Source organism: Brassica napus, chromosome A2, assembly GCF_020379485.1.
Source record: "Brassica napus cultivar Da-Ae chromosome A2, Da-Ae, whole genome shotgun sequence".
Taxonomy (NCBI): domain Eukaryota; kingdom Viridiplantae; phylum Streptophyta; class Magnoliopsida; order Brassicales; family Brassicaceae; genus Brassica; species Brassica napus.
The window spans coordinates 26,262,301-26,276,961 of NC_063435.1; the positions used below are offsets into that span (position 1 = coordinate 26,262,301).

At 32.1% G+C, this 14,661-nt stretch overlaps 1 protein-coding gene across 1 annotated transcript; it reads right to left on the bottom strand.

Annotated features, from left to right (window-relative positions):
• Nucleotides 1–3,295: 3,295 nt before the first annotated feature.
• Nucleotides 3,296–4,201, bottom strand: LOC106435699 (F-box protein SNE). The gene has a single exon (XM_013876605.3). The coding sequence runs from the start codon at nt 3,917–3,919 to the stop codon at nt 3,449–3,451; it is 471 nt and encodes a 156-aa protein (XP_013732059.1). The 5' UTR covers nt 3,920–4,201; the 3' UTR covers nt 3,296–3,448.
• Nucleotides 4,202–14,661: the final 10,460 nt, after the last annotated feature.

The window sequence follows — 14,661 nt, forward strand, 5'->3', positions numbered from 1 at the left end:
TGGATAAAAGCTTGTCTTGATGAGATCGACTCCATCATCAAAAACAACACATGGGTCCTCGTCGAGCTTCCGGTTGGAGTCAAGCCAATAGGTCTAAAGTGGGTTTTTAAGCTAAAACGTAATGCGGACGGAAGCATCAACAAATACAAAGCTCGGCTTGTAGCTAAAGGGTACGTGCAACAGCATGGTATCGACTTTGATGAAGTATTCGCTCCAGTAGCACGACTTGAGACAGTTCGACTACTCATCAATCTTGCAGCAGCTCGTGGATGGGAAGTGCATCATCTTGATGTAAAAACAGCTTTCCTGCATGGAGAATTAAAAGAAGTCGTCTATGTCTTGCAACCCGAAGGATTCGTGAAGCAAGGAGAAGAAGAGAAAGTATACAAGCTTCATAAAGCACTATATGGGTTAAGACAAGCACCGAGGGCTTGGAATACAAAGTTGAATCAAATACTTATGGAGCTTAAGTTCACCAAGTGTACAAAGGAGCCTTCTGTATACAGAAAAACGGTAGATGAGCATCTCCTTGTTGTTGCAGTCTATGTGGACGACTTGTTTGTGACCGGGAGCAACAAGGAAGTTATTATGGAGTTCAAACAAAGGATGGCGTCGAAGTTTGACATGAGCGATCTTGGCTTATTAACTTACTATCTAGGGATAGAAGTGTGTCAACATATTGGTGGCATCGTGTTGAACCAAAGGCGTTACGCTCTCAAGATCTTAGAAGACGCAGGAATGGATAAGTGCAACTTGGTTCAGACACCGATGGAAGCTGGTTTGAAGCTCTGCAAGGCGGATGGAGAAAGAGAGATTGACGCCACAGATTACAGAAGAAAGATAGGCTGCCTACGTTATCTACTTCATACAAGACCGGACATGTCTTATTGCGTTGGTGTGTTAAGCCGTTTCATGCATTGTCCGAAAGAGTCACACGGTGTTGCGATCAAACAATGTTTGAGATATCTACGGGGAACGACTTGCTTGGGTTTGACATTTCCACACACACCGTCAGTGGTACCAAGGCTGTTGGGATTTAGCGATAGTAGCTACAACACTGATCAAGACGACGGAAGAAGCACGACGGGTCATATATTCTATCTTGGAGATAGTCCAATCACATGGTGTTCGCAGAAACAGGACACAGTAGCACTATCGTCATGTGAGGCTGAGTTCATGGCAGGAACCGAAGCAGCAAGACAAGCACTTTGGCTTCAAGAACTGCTGAGTGAGATCACGGGTCTTCTGTGCGAGAAGGTCGTGATATGTATTGACAATAGGTCGGCTATTGCTCTTACTAAAAACCCAGTCTTTCATGGTCGAAGTAAGCACATACACTCTCGGTATCACTTTATAAGGGAATGCGTGGAAAGGGGGCAGATTGAAGTAGAACATGTTCCTGGAGACAAGCAAAAGGCAGACATCTTAACCAAGGCTTTAGGGAGAATCAAGTTCAGAGAAATGAGAGATCTCATTGGAGTACAAGATTTGGAGAAAAGAGATTTCAAGCTTAGAAGGGAGAATGTTGAGATAAGCTTGAAGTAGCTTGGGATAGAAGCTACCTAATCCTAATGTGTTGTGGTTATCTAAAAGGATTAGGAAATAATGAGTTGTGTTAATCCTAATGAGTTTAGGATAATTAAAGTGTTATATAAGGATATGCAAGGGTGTTGCATAACTTGTGAGAGTTGAGAGCTTTAGTTTTTGAGATAGTTTTCTAAAGCGAATAAAGAGTTTGAGTTTAAGTTATAATCTTTGAGCAAGAACTTTCTGTTTGATACAATAATGCCACCCTCGAATTTTCCTGCAGCTTAATCTTCTCTGCCTCATCCTCAGATGAGAGATGCCACCCTCGAGTGAGTCATGCCATAACTCGTCCATTTTCGCTAGTACAAACCTCTGAAGCTTCTCAGCTTCCCGCTTTGCTTCGTTCTAACCGCTCCACATACCTGCCGTTTTTTTTACTGTAGAGGTAACTGAATCAGCAGGTGGCCCCTGCGTCGTGTTGACTTTTGACTGATTTGGGGAAATTGCGAATACGACTTTGTTGGTAAAATTTAAGCTTATTGAGGGAGCGTACACATGATATGGGCCAATGTAGATGTGGTAATGTCAAAATCAAGGCAGGCTGTTTTTTTCCTTTGTGGATGGGCTTTAAGTTAATTTTTGATAGTGGATTAACAAAGAAAATTGTAGGCCATTGTTTTTGTGGTCCATCACCTATAAGTTGATCGCTTTTAACGAATCTAGACTACAACAAGAAAAGTACATACAAAGGTATCCAATTCATCACATTCCTAGCTTTTCTTATTTACAATCTACTTTTAATTTGATACGCTAAGTTCTTGCTTTTCGGATGTCAATTGTTGGACTATAGTTTGCATATCTATATGTAAAATATCATCTATTAAACTCTATATTGTTGGCAAACCAGTGTACTCTTCAATTTGTTGTTTCACGTTTTTGTTGTATTCAATGTAATAATTCATATGAATTCTACCATTATTACATGTCCAAGTTCATATGTAATCACCCAACTCAGCTTGAGTTATCTTTGGCATGAAAACAGAACCATTGGATACAGACTCTCTCCCCAAAAAAAAAGATAACACTCCATTTTGTATGGTCATTTCACTGTATAGCTTCGTCCATTCCATTGCAACTAGACTGATTTCACTGTATAGTTTGACTACGGTTTTTTCTGTTGGTTAATGAAAATTCACATTCCACAACACAATAAAATCCAAATCTTATCCCTATCAAGTACATGAGAACATCCAAACAAAATTAAACGGATAAAGTTTTGTTGATTTTTTGATGAAATTAATTTCGTTTTTTCAAAGAGTATGGGGATTCATTGGCTACAAAACGCTACTATAGCACCTTTTTTCTTACATTATCAAAAAGTGCCTTCTCCAGGAAAAAAAAAGAAGTATTGTTCAAAGAAACAGTATAATTTCTCTAAATAATTATCTATATATTCACGTTAACCAAAGACGTGAAATTAATGATGTTGGAGGTAGTCTTCTTTTCACATTAAACCCTTTTTTTATGAACAACTCTTTTCACATTAAACCAAAAAGTGAAATAAATGAAGTGTAAGCTTAGATTTATCTTTAAAAGAAAGAAAAGAAAAGAAAAAGCAGAAGAGACAAAACAGCTACACGTTGGCAGTATCTAAGGAGAAAAGATCCCACGTTTATTAATACAAATCTTGTAATGAAATGACGAACTTGAAATTTCGTAATCGTAACAAATCGGAGTAAATAATACTTATATGATAAAGAATACAATCTTCTGAACTAATCGTTTATTAATAAAAATCTTGTAATGAAATGATGAACTTGAAATTTCTTAATCGTAACAAATAGGAGTAAACAATAATATGATAAAGAATACAATCTTGTGAACTAATAGTTTATTCATTCCCGGTGCGGCCAAAGGCGGATCAGACTACGTTGACGGGTTTCCTAAGGAACATGAGCGAAGAAGGTGGCGCGTCTCCAAGCCACGCGCCGACGTAAAAGCGCTCGTAGTAGTGAACACAGTAAAGGGAGAGTGAGAGCTGGAGCTGGTCTCGGCTCCAAATGATCTTGGGGAGTCGTGCGAGGACCGGACGGATGCAGAGGAAGTAGAGACATCGGTAGCCACCGAGAGCAGACACAACTGAGCGAAGTGAAAGCGAAGGGCGTGGTGACACTTGTCGGAAACAAAGCTCTTCCCATATTGAGTCGTTGCGAGCCACGGCTGACCAAAGACGGCACACGCAAGCGGCTGAGCAGAGAGAAGGGCCGTCTAGTCGCCGGAGGATTTCAACAAGAACGTCGTGGTGGTCGTTGATGGAGAACGTGGGAACAAGATTCACTCGTTGTCTCTTGTTGTTACTTTTCTCGACCATACCGATTCGTTTCTCCGACATGGTATTAGAAAGAGAGAGAAAGGTTTGTGTTGATAGAGAGAAGGTTGATACAGCTGTTGAAATCACACGGGCGCATATAAATATGTAGAAAATATTGTGTGTGAGTGAGAAGCAGAGGGGGGGAGTGATGTTTATATTCAATCTGTAAAAGAATAAAAATTAATGTTGGTTGGGTGGTTCTTGTTGCTTTTAAAACCTTAGTCTATATCATTACTTGTTGTCTTTTTGTTTTAAAAGCTACTGGTATAACATAAAACTGTTTGTTTCTTTGCTTTGCTAATCCTACATATCTTTTATCATAGCATATGACCAATGGAATTACCTAACACCGATACAAAACTACATATGTATATATATGCAATTATTGATCGAAATTTGATAGTAATACATGTATATTAATTCACATGACTAGTAAGAGTGAATCGATTATATGAATGATAGGTTGATTTGAAGTTTTTTAATAGAGTTTGATATGTATCGCTCTGAAATCTACTAATAAGACTTATTTGTGGGCGTATATTATTTTCTTAGTGATTTGAAGTCTCTATATAATTGGCTAATATATTAGTGATCAGTGATTGGGTTTTAAAAGTAAGCTAGAGGGTGGGCTGGAAACTTCAAACCTAATCAAGATGAGTCAGAGTTGGTAATTAATCTTGTGGCGTACTCACTGTAATGTGTAAATTTGAACTATATTATTGTGGATACGATATTACGACATGTGACTTTCTGAAAATAAAACCTACTTGTTGGGTAACGTAGAAAGTCGAAGGACTTGGAACGGGGACTTTGTTTCCTCCACGCTTAAGGTAGATCGTGCGTGCGACTTCTTAGATTTCTGAACATTATTGCTAGTCAAACCTCTCGCTGACTATTTTTAACTAATTAATTACACCTAGCATAATGGAAGGAAATCTTTGTACATGGAGAATATTTTTTTTTCCTCTTTCATTTGTCTCGTGTAGCAAAATCTATACACATTTACATTGGTAAAAAAAAGTACCATGACCATGTGGTTTCTTTTGGATTATGACATGTCTAAGAGAAAACAACATTCATTCAGTCATTTTTTGAAACAGATAGTACCAACTTACTCAAGATGACTAAGAATATGAAGATTAGCCCAATTTTGAAATAGACTTGGATGAACTCACCTAAATTAGGAATGATTTTTTAGATTCTCAACTTATGTAAATCTCTTGTTCCTTTAATATCTATACCGACTCTCTTTCCAAACGGACACATGTACAAGATTCATTATTCTTTCACATAAATCAAACCAGTTGAGACTACCGGATCAGCTATGAATCAATAATAACAGGCAAACTTAACTTAGTTTGTATGGTTTCTGTTGACAAAAAAAAAAGGATTGATTTACTATATTACGCACAAATATTTTCTGATTTCTTAATCTCTGAAACACAAGATTAAACATTTTGTTGTAATGATAAATGATAAAATCTAGCTATTTGTTTTATTATTTTTTAAAAAGTTATACAAAAATTAATTAGTAAATCAAAACTCATATTATGGATCAATTTTGTAAGAATGTAACTAAAAATTTTTTAAAAAAAAAGACAAATTGCCGTTCAGATTTGTTTTCAAAAGGAAACTAAAATATTGTTGAGAAAAACATAAAACCTACAACAAAACCCAAACAATTAAACCAAAAACTAAATTCCAAAAACTAAAACTCACGAAAAAACTATTGCCGTTCAAGCCAACGTGTTTTCTTTTGACATATTACCAAATATTATAAAATATATATTCCTTTTTACATGAAAATTGCGTTTTACTACGTGATCACTCCCAACTGAATTTTTACACCTACTAAAATAATGTCTAGCTACGAACAGCAAACCATGCCGTTAGTCTATTTTAGAGATTACATCTCGCAGCAAAGCCTCACACCATTTATACTATAGGGATACATTGAAATTGATGTTTAATTGGATAACGAAAAACTATTAAAAATATTGGGAGTATGTAAGTACCGTGTATATATGTCTAATGTATGCATGTGAACACCTATATAGAGAGAGGAGTTGTGACTTGTGAATGGGAATCGAGGAAGGGTCCAAGGGAAAGAATCCACGAGAGAGAACTGCAAATCCGATGCTCTTCCAATTTCGTTTAAAAAAGTCTCTTTTTCTATACTCTAAAAACTATGTAGACGCGCATGTACACAACTTTATTTTCTTCCCTCGTTTGTAGTTAAAAGGTTACATACATATGCCGTATGCGTGTCTTAGTGTATATATTTTTGTTACTGTTTATTTTCTCGAGGTAAAAGAGACATTGTTGTTCGTTCTTCTTGTTGTTTTTGTCGTCTTTTTATGTGTATATTTTTATAAGATTTTGAGTTCTTCCATATGTCTTCTTCACATTCTCGTCTTTCTTGTTTCAGGACCGTTGTACTTGTACAACTATCTACAGTTACATAGGGTCTATTTATGCATGTATATGTACACGTAGATGTTATAACCTTTTCCGAAATAATTCCATTAATTTTGGTTATCATAAAAGTACGTGCACTTGACTTCTTTTTTTTTTTTTGACAAAGAGGTACGTGCACTTGACATTTTTCACATCTTTCATTTTTAGAAAATAATTGGATTTGATTATGTCACTCGGAAGAGTTTTCCATTACTTAAAACTTTAGGTTTGCGTTTCTATTTTTTGTGTTTGGGGGTGTTCTTTTTTTGTTCAACGTTTTGGGGGTGTTATAGTTGCATTTTAGGTACTTCCCAATATACTACACTTAACAAATTCGTTCTGCCAAAAAAAAAAAGAAATCATCATGTCCGCAAGGTTCTAAAGTTTATTGATGAACTGCCATACTTTTTTTTTCTTTTTAATGAACTATACTTGTCTAATAAAAATTTGTAATACTTACCCAATATTTGTAAAACGCATATCTATAATCTATGTATCCTTTTCAACGAACAATAGCCGGTACACTATCATCCAAATGCAAAGACAAAAGATAAGACTGCCACCGAAACAGAAAAAAATATAATGACATGAAAAATGAAGGAATGATTTGAGAAGCCAAACAAAAAAGTTCAACAAGCATCTATAAAATATTTAGTCAATAAGCAACTATTTAGTTGTCTTTTTGGCGTTAAGATTTCACCAAAAATAGCAAACCCAACATTCGTTCTAATATTTCAGCCGTCCCTAGACTCTATATATATGTTACATTGTGTGCAAATTCACATAATAATTTAACTACACAAATTTATTGACGATTTGTTTTTTGAAATGTTTGTCTTGTGGTGTAGTAATCGTGAAAGTATTGTTTGCGAATCAGATTTGGTCAGTTGATTATCTATTATATATATTGACTTTCCTATAACAAACTTTTGTTTTCTGATTATGGAAATGTTGAATCCATGCAAGAAATAACAAGAACATAATTATGAAATATCAACATATCATATAGTTGAGACGTCTGATGTTCTTTCGTTTCTTTCAAATATTCACTTACTCTTTCGACGACTAGCGCTTGTACTTTGTACAAAGTGTGACATGTGCAGCATCCAATTGGTCAACCTTATATAATTATCGTATTGACTCAGATTTATTGATATAGTATCCCGGAAAATAGGGAATACAATAAACATTTTACTATTTTATTGCTTTATGAAAATAACACTAACGTCTCTCTCCTCGTTTTGCAAGATTGATTCCTTTAGGATATGAATCAGGATCCAGACAAAATTCATTAAGTTACTAAACTACGTACAATGTGTTAGCTATGCTAAACTTTCTTGAGAGTGATCTACCAAGGTGGGAGATTGACGAATTTATTATGAGCTGAAAATAACAGAGATGACGGAAAAACTTTAGAAGATATCACAGGTATTTTTTTTTTAAGATTTCCATATGTTAGAATGTTAGAACCTTGATGCCATTAACAAGCATCGAACTTGGAAAAAAAAGAAACTAATACCTTTTTAACATACTACTCCCATATGATGATCTATCAATCGTATAAATACCATGATAGTGATAATATATGATGGTTGATATAACACTGATATTTTGAAACAAGTCTCATCTACTACATTTTATCATGTATGAGTTCGCTCAAGGAAGTGAGATCGATCCAAATTAAGAGACAAAAGCAACCGATTACAAGAAGATACAATATATATTTGTTAATATAGTATCCAGTATATATATTTACAAAATACAATAAAATAGACATATCTAAATAAAATACTTCCAAATTAGTTTTTAAATGCTCTACATATAGTGGTCTTTCGGATGATTATATCTTTGATGATTTTGGTTGCTATCGATCTGTACTCTTTGATGATCTTATTCTTTACGTTGATGTTTTAAACATATTGCATGTTTGTTCAAACACTCAATATTGTTGGAGGTAAGTTCATTTTCCACGCAGTTTGCGACATGCGGGTGTTAAATTCATGAAAAGTCTCATACCTCTCGATGACTAACCTCATATGTCAGGCTCATCCGAAAATCCCACCAGATGAATACGGAAGCCGCTGGGACTTTGTCAAGAAGCTCACAAGATACTATTTATGTGAGAAAACTTAAAATTCAACCTTTTCTGGTCAAATAAGAGAGAGTTTTTTTAAGATTTTTTTTTAAATATGAGATAGTTGTATTAAAATACTCAAACAAGATCTCTTAAAATTTCACTTGTTCATCTATTATCAACACAAAGGTCATAAAAAGAAACTGCGATTTAATATAAATAAAATTTAGAATTAAATAGAGGAAAAAAATAGTTGACAAAAATGTAGAAGTTGTCTAGTTGACAGAAAAAAAGAGGGAAATACTATGTCAATTTTTAGTTTCAAAGAAAAAAAAATACTATGTTCAATTTAAGGAACTGGTATCCAATGTCTAATTGGTTCCAGACTTCCAGTCTCCAAATCAACTAGCTAGACTTTCTGGCATGACTACATATCAATATTGTAATATAATAAAAGAACTGAGTTGTTATATTAATTTTTTGTCCAAAAAAAGTTATATTAAAAGAACTGAGATCGAGAGGCCAGCGCAGAACACAAGCAAACGTATTAGGTCAACCCTGACACTAAAACAAGTAAAGGAAAAAACGCGAAGAAAAGACAAATGACACAGAGACCTCTGTCAAGTATTTGATCACGTTATATATAGTTAAGGTTCAGCTACAGCTCATGTACCTATTAGTAATTGAATACAGTATTAAAAATAAATAAGAAGGATTTGGTAATGATTAAAGGAGTAAAGAAGGTTAGGGGGGGATAAAGAGATAAAAGCTCAAGTACAATGATAAAGAAAACAAAGAAGATAAAGGATGAACACAAACATCCTCTTTGATAAACAAACAAACAATCACACTCACTGCCATATTTGTCCAAATCCCATTCACCTTCACATATACTCACATGTAGATATATATATTGCTCAACCATTCTTATATTTGTAACCTATTCTTTGTGATTCAATATAGTTTTAGAAATTTGTCTTGGGAGTTTAAACTCCATCTAATTGTGTTTTTCTTAAAAATACCATGTAATTTATACAAATCTTTTAAGTTAGTATAGCTAAATGGTAAAATTTCTTAGTATGAAAAACCTACAACAGTTTACCTTCATACATATTCTTGAGGGAAATTAGAGCATCTCTAATTCACCTCTATATTTGCCTCTCTATGCTATAATGGAGGAAAATCTACTCCAACCCAGCTCTATTTCTTCCTCTATAATAAAGATTACTAATTTCTATATATTTAGGAGAAAAAATAGCATTCCTCTATAATAGAGATGTATTTTTTTTTATTTACAAAATAGTCTTTTAGCTTTTGTGATTATAACTAAAATACATGTTTACGAAGAAATACAATTTTTACATATAAATGCACAACTTTTTGTTTACATACTAATTTTTAATTTTTATAATTATAAATAAAATAAAAAAGATATAAATTATTTATGTTTACATACTAATTATTTTATTTTAAAGTCAGATTTTTTTATTTAATGAATGATATCTAAAATTTTATATTGATAATTAAAACTATTAATTAAAATTTAATTATTAAAAGTTTCACATAATTTACATATTGATAACATATTAAAATTAAACTTAAATATTGAAACAACTTAATACTTAAATATTAATCAATACAACATAATGAAACAACTTAATACTCCGGTAAATTACTTCCGGATCCACAAAGATTGTTAAAATATTATCCAAACGACGTGGATAGAGGAGGAGCTAGCTGATTTAGTTTCTGGTGACTGTGCTTTTGTAAAATTCGTGCTTTCTCTTCTTGGAAATGTTCACAGACATTTGGATATTCTATGGAATTTAAGTCACAAAATAAAATTTTGTTTTCTTCCTTCGTCTCTTTTTAAAGCAAAATTTTGTCTTTGAATCTCCAATTGATGTTGTCTTTGTTCACTTGACTTCTTTAGGTTCTCTCAGAAATGTTTATTTCCTTCTTCTAGTGTATTGGAAGAGAAGCTCCACCCTCAGAAGTCCAAATACCACATGATGAAGATAACCGATTCCAAGAATTTCTAAGTCAATTCAGAAAAATCAAGAATAAGGAAGCTCATTTTTCACTTTGGAATGCATTAATTGACCATTTATGGAAAAACTATAGTAATGATGATGTTTAGATAATGTCTATTTTGTTTTATTATTATTTTCTAACGTCATTTGTAATAAAATGTTTAATTTAAATAATATTACAATTTTATGGAAAAAATCAAAAGTTATAATAAATGGGCTAATTTGCAACATTTATAAGTTAAATGTGTTATTTATAAAATAAAAAAGAATCTTTTAAGAATATTCTTTTATAAAAGAAAAAATAGAGAAATATATTGGAGAGAAACCACATCTATTATAGAGTTCTTCTATTACAAAAGAAGAAATAGAGGAATACATTAGAGATGGTCTTAGACCAAATGATCTAACTATAATTTATTAACTAACCAAAAACACACTCTTTCTCCTTCTTTCTTTTCGTATCTCTCTCTATTCTCTTATTACAAAACTAATTTTTTATAGACTATTTTACAAATAAGCGCTATTTTTGATTAGCAAAAAAAGTAATAAAATTATTCTGTAGTTGAAAACCAATATTTAGAGGAATTCTTCCCACATAATCTAACCAATAAAAATTAGTATAATATAAATTTTTAATTAAATTTTAAAATCAAATAGAATTTAACCAATAGAATGAAAACAAATGGAAGGAAAAGCTCTTCTAGATTTTTTGAGCCATTTGCAAGAAAAATATACAATAAGTGCAAAATTTGCAAAAATGGAAAAACACAAAAAACATGGTTGTCAGTAATCTCTCTCTAGAGTATTTTACTATTTGCCCCTTACTCTAACTAGCTAGTCTAAATTAATAAAAAAAACAATTATATTATAAAGTATATATATATACACACGTAATGATCGATCCAAGGCAAGCTTGAAAATCAGGGATGGAAGGCTTCACCTTAGCATGAAACAACTTCTTTGCAACCAAAGTCACGAAAAAAAGAATCTGGTCGCTTATAGTCAAAACCAAAGAACCTAAAGTAGTGATGTTCATCTTAAGCACTTCTACAGCTATAGCCATAAGATCTTTACACAAAGAAACTCCGATTTTACTATTATCGTCTTCTTCTTGATACACATAATTGAAAGTTTTTCATTGGCTCCTTTATGAGAACTACCGGCTTGAACCATCTTGTACTTGGACCATCCACGCTCACTAGCCTTGTTATAAAACCTCTCAGTATATAGTAACTATGTGAGTTAGCTGGATATACTCTCATTTATATGGATAATTTTTAAATTAGCTGGATATACTCTCATTTATATGGATACTTTTTAAATTAGCTAGATATACTCTCATTTATATTGGTACTTTTTAAATTAGTATTGTTATATTCTGAATTATCTGGATATTTTACTTGTTAGCCATAAGATCTTTACACAAAGAAATTCCGGTTTTGCCATTATCGTCTTCTTCTTGATACACATAATTGAAAGTTTATCATCGGGTCCTTTATGAGAACTACCGGCTTGAACCATCTTGTACTTGGACCATCCATGCTCACTAGCCTTGTTACAAAACCCCTTAGTATGTATTAACTATGTGAGTTAGCTGGATATACTCTTATTTATATGGATAATTTTTAAATTAGCTGGATATACTCTCATTTATATGGATAATTTTTAAATTAATATTGTTATATTCTGATTTATCTGGATATTTTACTTGTTAGCTGGTATGTAATTTATATTTACCAACTATTTGATCAATTGATGGTTGTTATTTTTTATCAATTCAGATAAACAAATGACTAGATTACGTGTTCGGCTAAACATAGAAATAACTCTTTAACAAATTGCAGTACATATGATTAAAATAGTTGTTTAGCCGGATATAACTTTATAAGTATAACTATTTTTAATATTAGTTTTAATTCCTAAACAACATATAATTCTTATTTGATGTCTCTTCGGCGACATCACCGATGTAAAGATTTTCTGCCAAATCTGATCTTTCCACTGGAAACGTGGTTTACACTTCCTACATCTTCACTGTTTCTTACTCTTTGTGGCGAAAATCAACAGTTGACTACAACCTCAATCTCATCATTCGATCTCGTTTTTTTTTTGCTGTTCTCTCTTCTCTTCCGAAGGACTAGACGTAAGAGACGTTGTTATTAGAGAAAGCCATCTCGATCATGAATCAGCAAAAATGAAGTTCTAAAAAGAGAGAAACCAAGAACAAAATCCAGAAAAAAGAAAAAAACAAAGTTGTAGGGAGATACACAAAAAAAGAGAGAATAATCACAATTCTTGAAATAAACGAATACATTACATTGCTTCCATGACAATGGAGATAAGAAAGACAAAGATTTAATTCAACACAAAGTAGAAAGAAAAAGAGAGTATGTTTTGCTTTAGATGAGTAGGGGTAAAATGGCTATTAGAAAAAAACAGATCATCATAAAAGTGGGTTTTCCATTTTTGCAAATATCATGGTTATCTGTGTATAGGAGGTGCAATTACTCATTTTTTAAAGTCTCTTTACCAAGAAGTGTTCTTCATTCATTCATTTTACTATTCATTTATTGTTATTATTTTTACTAGGTCCTTGTCCGCGCTACGCGCGGATAGTATTTTGATTTTTTTTCACTATTATATCAATTGTTTAGTTTTATAAAATGTTATGTTTTTACTGTAAATTTGAAATTAAAAATCTAGTTTTTCCTTACTGTAAAATAAATTAATTTATTTGAATCTTACCACAATACATTATACACGAAGAGAATATAGTTGGTCTTATATTTTTATTTGGTGTAATATTAAAAATTTTGATAGTTTGTTTAAATAGTTTTTTTAAATTATATATTTTAGGATTGATTTTCGTGACTATGTTCTATAATTGTCTAAAAAAATTGTTTGTCCCATATAGACATCCACATAAATATGGACTTCTGATAAATTTGTTCATTGAGATATTTAGTTTCACTTTCAACTTTATTCTCTTTTTTGGCACCCTCATGCTAGCTTGTGGGGCTAGCTAACTTGGTGCAAAAGGGTTTACAAAAGCTGATCGAGATGCGCGTGATCAGACACCTTTTGCTAGGCTATTCGTACGGAATTTTAAAGATCTAGGAATATAAGCAATAAAAAGTTCAGAAAATTCTTTGGATACAGCCTGTATTTCGTCGAGCTCCGAGTCCAACACAGGCTAATCTTCCTTTTTTTGAATGAGTATAACCAGTTGTTCACAGTCGATTGAAAGACCATCTCTCTGTGTCCAAACTTTAGTATCACTTGCATTGCCCATAGTAAACCTTCAGCTTCCGCTTGCAGTGGTGATTTGGTGTCTGTATATCGGCCCTTGCTCCAAACAGCATTAGAAAGTCACTATCCATTAACACAAAGCCAAGTCCAGATATGTTTCTTTCATTTATCCAGGATGTCTAGCAGAAGCGTTTCTTTACGGAGGAACAGTTGTGTCCGTTACCTCAACTCCCATATCAATCTCCATAATCTCGTCTATACGTTGAGTTATCCTCCAACACTCTGCTTCAATTTTATTCGCTAATGGGAAAGACATAATTCCTACGATACTATTAATGATTGTTTTTTTTGTAACACTGATACGGCAAACTTATGTTTTATTTAACAAAACTCTTATTTTAATTTGTATTAAAGAATCAATCATATTTTATATTATCCATAATTTTAGTAAATTTGCTTATTTGTCATGTTTTTATTAGATTTTAGCTAAATTATTGATTTATTATTTATTTTTAGCTAAGTCACAAATTTATTAATTTAAAAAATACCCTTAATTAATATTATATATATATATTAAAAATGAATTTTATTTTAATAATATTAAATTTCTATTTTATGTTAAAATTTAGTTAGTTTTTCTTATTTGTCATATTTTATTAGGTTTTAGACTTTTAGATAGGTTATTGATTTATTATTAATTTCTAACTGATTCGCTAATGTGTTAATTAAAACAATATCCTTAATGAATTTTATATATAATTAAAAACGAATTTTATTTTAATCATATAAAATTTATATGTTATATTAATATTAAATATTTGATTCTAAAATAATATAATAAAATTATAAAAAAATTTAAAAATAAGATAATTCTTATATGTATTTTGTTGCTATCTGAAAACAATATTTTTATTATAAAAGTTAAAAAGATACAATAAATTATAATTAAA

Bases quoted from the DNA above. Each gene is read 5' to 3' on its own strand.
- LOC106435699 (XM_013876605.3), bottom strand. From the start codon at position 3,919: ATGTCGGAGAAACGAATCGGTATGGTCGAGAAAAGTAACAACAAGAGA.